The following is a 2,203-nucleotide window of genomic DNA, read 5'->3' on the forward strand; positions in this document are numbered from 1 at the left end:
AGCAGTCGGTCATGAGCATTATGCTCGGGCAAATGGTCAAGACGTCGTCGCACAACAAGACCTCGCGGCCGCTAGAGCATCCCGGGTCGATCGTCGAGGAGGCACCGGCCACTCCCGAAGCAGAGGCCGTTGTCATTCCGCACCAAGTCGAGCCGCCTCGGAAAGCCACCATCAAAGAGAAGCCGCCACCTAATGCGCCGCTGTCCCCTGAAATGAATCCGCTCAATTTTGAAGACATTACACGCCCCGTGCCCAAGCATACACCCGAGCTTCTGCACCAGCCATCGCTCGTCACGCCCAAGCTCATCGATGCCGCGGACCACATCGACGAGATCCGACAGGCCGTCATTCGGCTCGTCGCCGAAGGGTCTCTGCTCTTGCGATACATTCTGTGATCAACTCAATCGTGCTGTTGTAGGGAAGTCGTCACTGCCCTCGATCCTGGTGCGAACGTGAGCTACGACCACCAAGGCGACCTCAAGTTTTACACGGATGTACGACCATGTATAGTACTAGACTTCTTCGGTGTTAGGCGAGGCGCGATAGGACAACTTGCAAAAACGACTTGAGCTGCGGTACCACCCGCTCTTGTGCCGGATGACGCGGGTGTTTTGGCTCACAATGGTCAAGCCGGACGCGGCAAAAATGGAGTTTGACGACTACCAGCGCCTCTTTCTGCGCATTCACAAGGTGCTCATCGAGCTCTTTGACCTTGGCGAGTCGAGAATCATGATCGCCGTACGATGATATTGATGATGGTCAACAAGGCGTCTCACGCACCCCAGGACGACTGGAAGCGGGACATTGCCACGCATACGAACCTCGAGTACGAGATGTTTCACCTCTCGCTCTTTGAGCTCATTGGTAATCTGGTCTGGTCATCGGATCTGGTACTCACTTCAACTAGACATTTGGTGCGACTCGCTGGACGCAGACGACGTACGATCATCGCCTCTCGTCGCTTCTCATGTGCTCGTGTAGTATTGCAACCTGCTCTACTGGATATTGAACGGCATTACACTCCGCCAGTCAGGCTCGTTTCGACTGCGGCGCCTCGAAGGTGCGATGGCGTTGATGTCATCTTCACCACGAGTGTGTAGAGGTCAAGTACATTGACGTCGCAGAGGCCGGCAGCAATGTCTCGTCGCCGCTCATATCGAGTTTCCTCGACGAGGTCGAGAAGGCCCAGCTACGGAAATACCGCAACCACACGCGAGGTTCCTTGTCGATAAAATGGAAAACGCATCTCACTCGAACACAACAGGCGACGGTAGCGGAGCCAAAACCTCCGATGCAACCAGTGCCGAAAGCGACACCGCAGACGGCGCGGCACCCGAGAGTAGCACGGAACAAGTGACAACCAATGCCTCTGCGACGGAGGCAACAACGCTGCTGTTGGACGACGATGACGCGCCCGCATCGCACCGACCCCGGCACCTCGCGTCCCTGCTCGATGACGACGACACACCGTTGACCAAGACGTTGCATACAAAGCTCAAGTTGGTATCGACGAGCGCCCCGCCCCCTGAACACAACAAGACGGCCACCATGTACCACGCGAGCCACCCGCCGAGCTTCGACTACGACCCCCATATGGATTTAGGTAACCTCATGTTCAACACACACGCGCAAACGATGGTAGGCACGACGACACCCCAACGCGTGACGAAGCGACCATCGCAAGCCATGGGGTCGAAAGGAACAAGCTCGCCCAATCGCCTCTCCATGTCGTCGTCGAGCCGCAAGCCGAGTAGCTCCACGCACGACCGCCGACCGACGGGGTCGCATGCGGGCACCGATGCGAGCAGTGTCGAGGAGGGCGCAGATGCCGATGCGACACGGCGGACATCGCGCGCTGCGTCCAAAGTGCGCGCGCCCACGTTGCGATCGAGCGCAGGCAGCAGCACTCAACAAAGCCTCGACGAGACAGCAGCCAATGCGGTTGCACATGCCGGGGTCGCCAACGATGCTGCGCAGTTTGAGAGATCTGCAGAAGGCGTCTCGACAACTAGTGACGTTGAGTACGACTACGACGCTAGCGACGAGCGGGCATCTAGCATCGATCGCGTGGAGAGCCCACGCGGTCTGAGCGGCCGACCGATCACAAGTCCACGGCAGTCTCAGTCGAATGCCACCACCTTTGACGACTCAGGCATGAGTTGTGCGGCGTCGACACCCCGAGGAGGCGGAGGCCTTAGTGGGC

At 58.4% G+C, this 2,203-nt stretch overlaps 1 protein-coding gene across 1 annotated transcript; it reads left to right on the plus strand.

The window, feature by feature from the left end:
- Nucleotides 1-20: 20 nt before the first annotated feature.
- SPRG_18491 (hypothetical protein) lies at nt 21-2,089 on the plus strand (the record flags this gene model as incomplete). The annotated part of the gene is made up of 10 exons (XM_012357933.1): nt 21-367; nt 419-494; nt 547-738; nt 786-864; nt 908-939; nt 982-1,060; nt 1,101-1,217; nt 1,265-1,603; nt 1,643-2,021; nt 2,074-2,089. 10 exons carry the CDS (start codon nt 21-23, stop codon nt 2,087-2,089), a joined length of 1,656 nt encoding a protein of 551 aa, XP_012213323.1.
- Nucleotides 2,090-2,203: the final 114 nt, after the last annotated feature.

Source organism: Saprolegnia parasitica, assembly GCF_000151545.1.
Source record: "Saprolegnia parasitica CBS 223.65 unplaced genomic scaffold supercont2.1243, whole genome shotgun sequence".
Classification (NCBI taxonomy): Eukaryota; Oomycota; class Saprolegniomycetes; order Saprolegniales; family Saprolegniaceae; genus Saprolegnia; species Saprolegnia parasitica.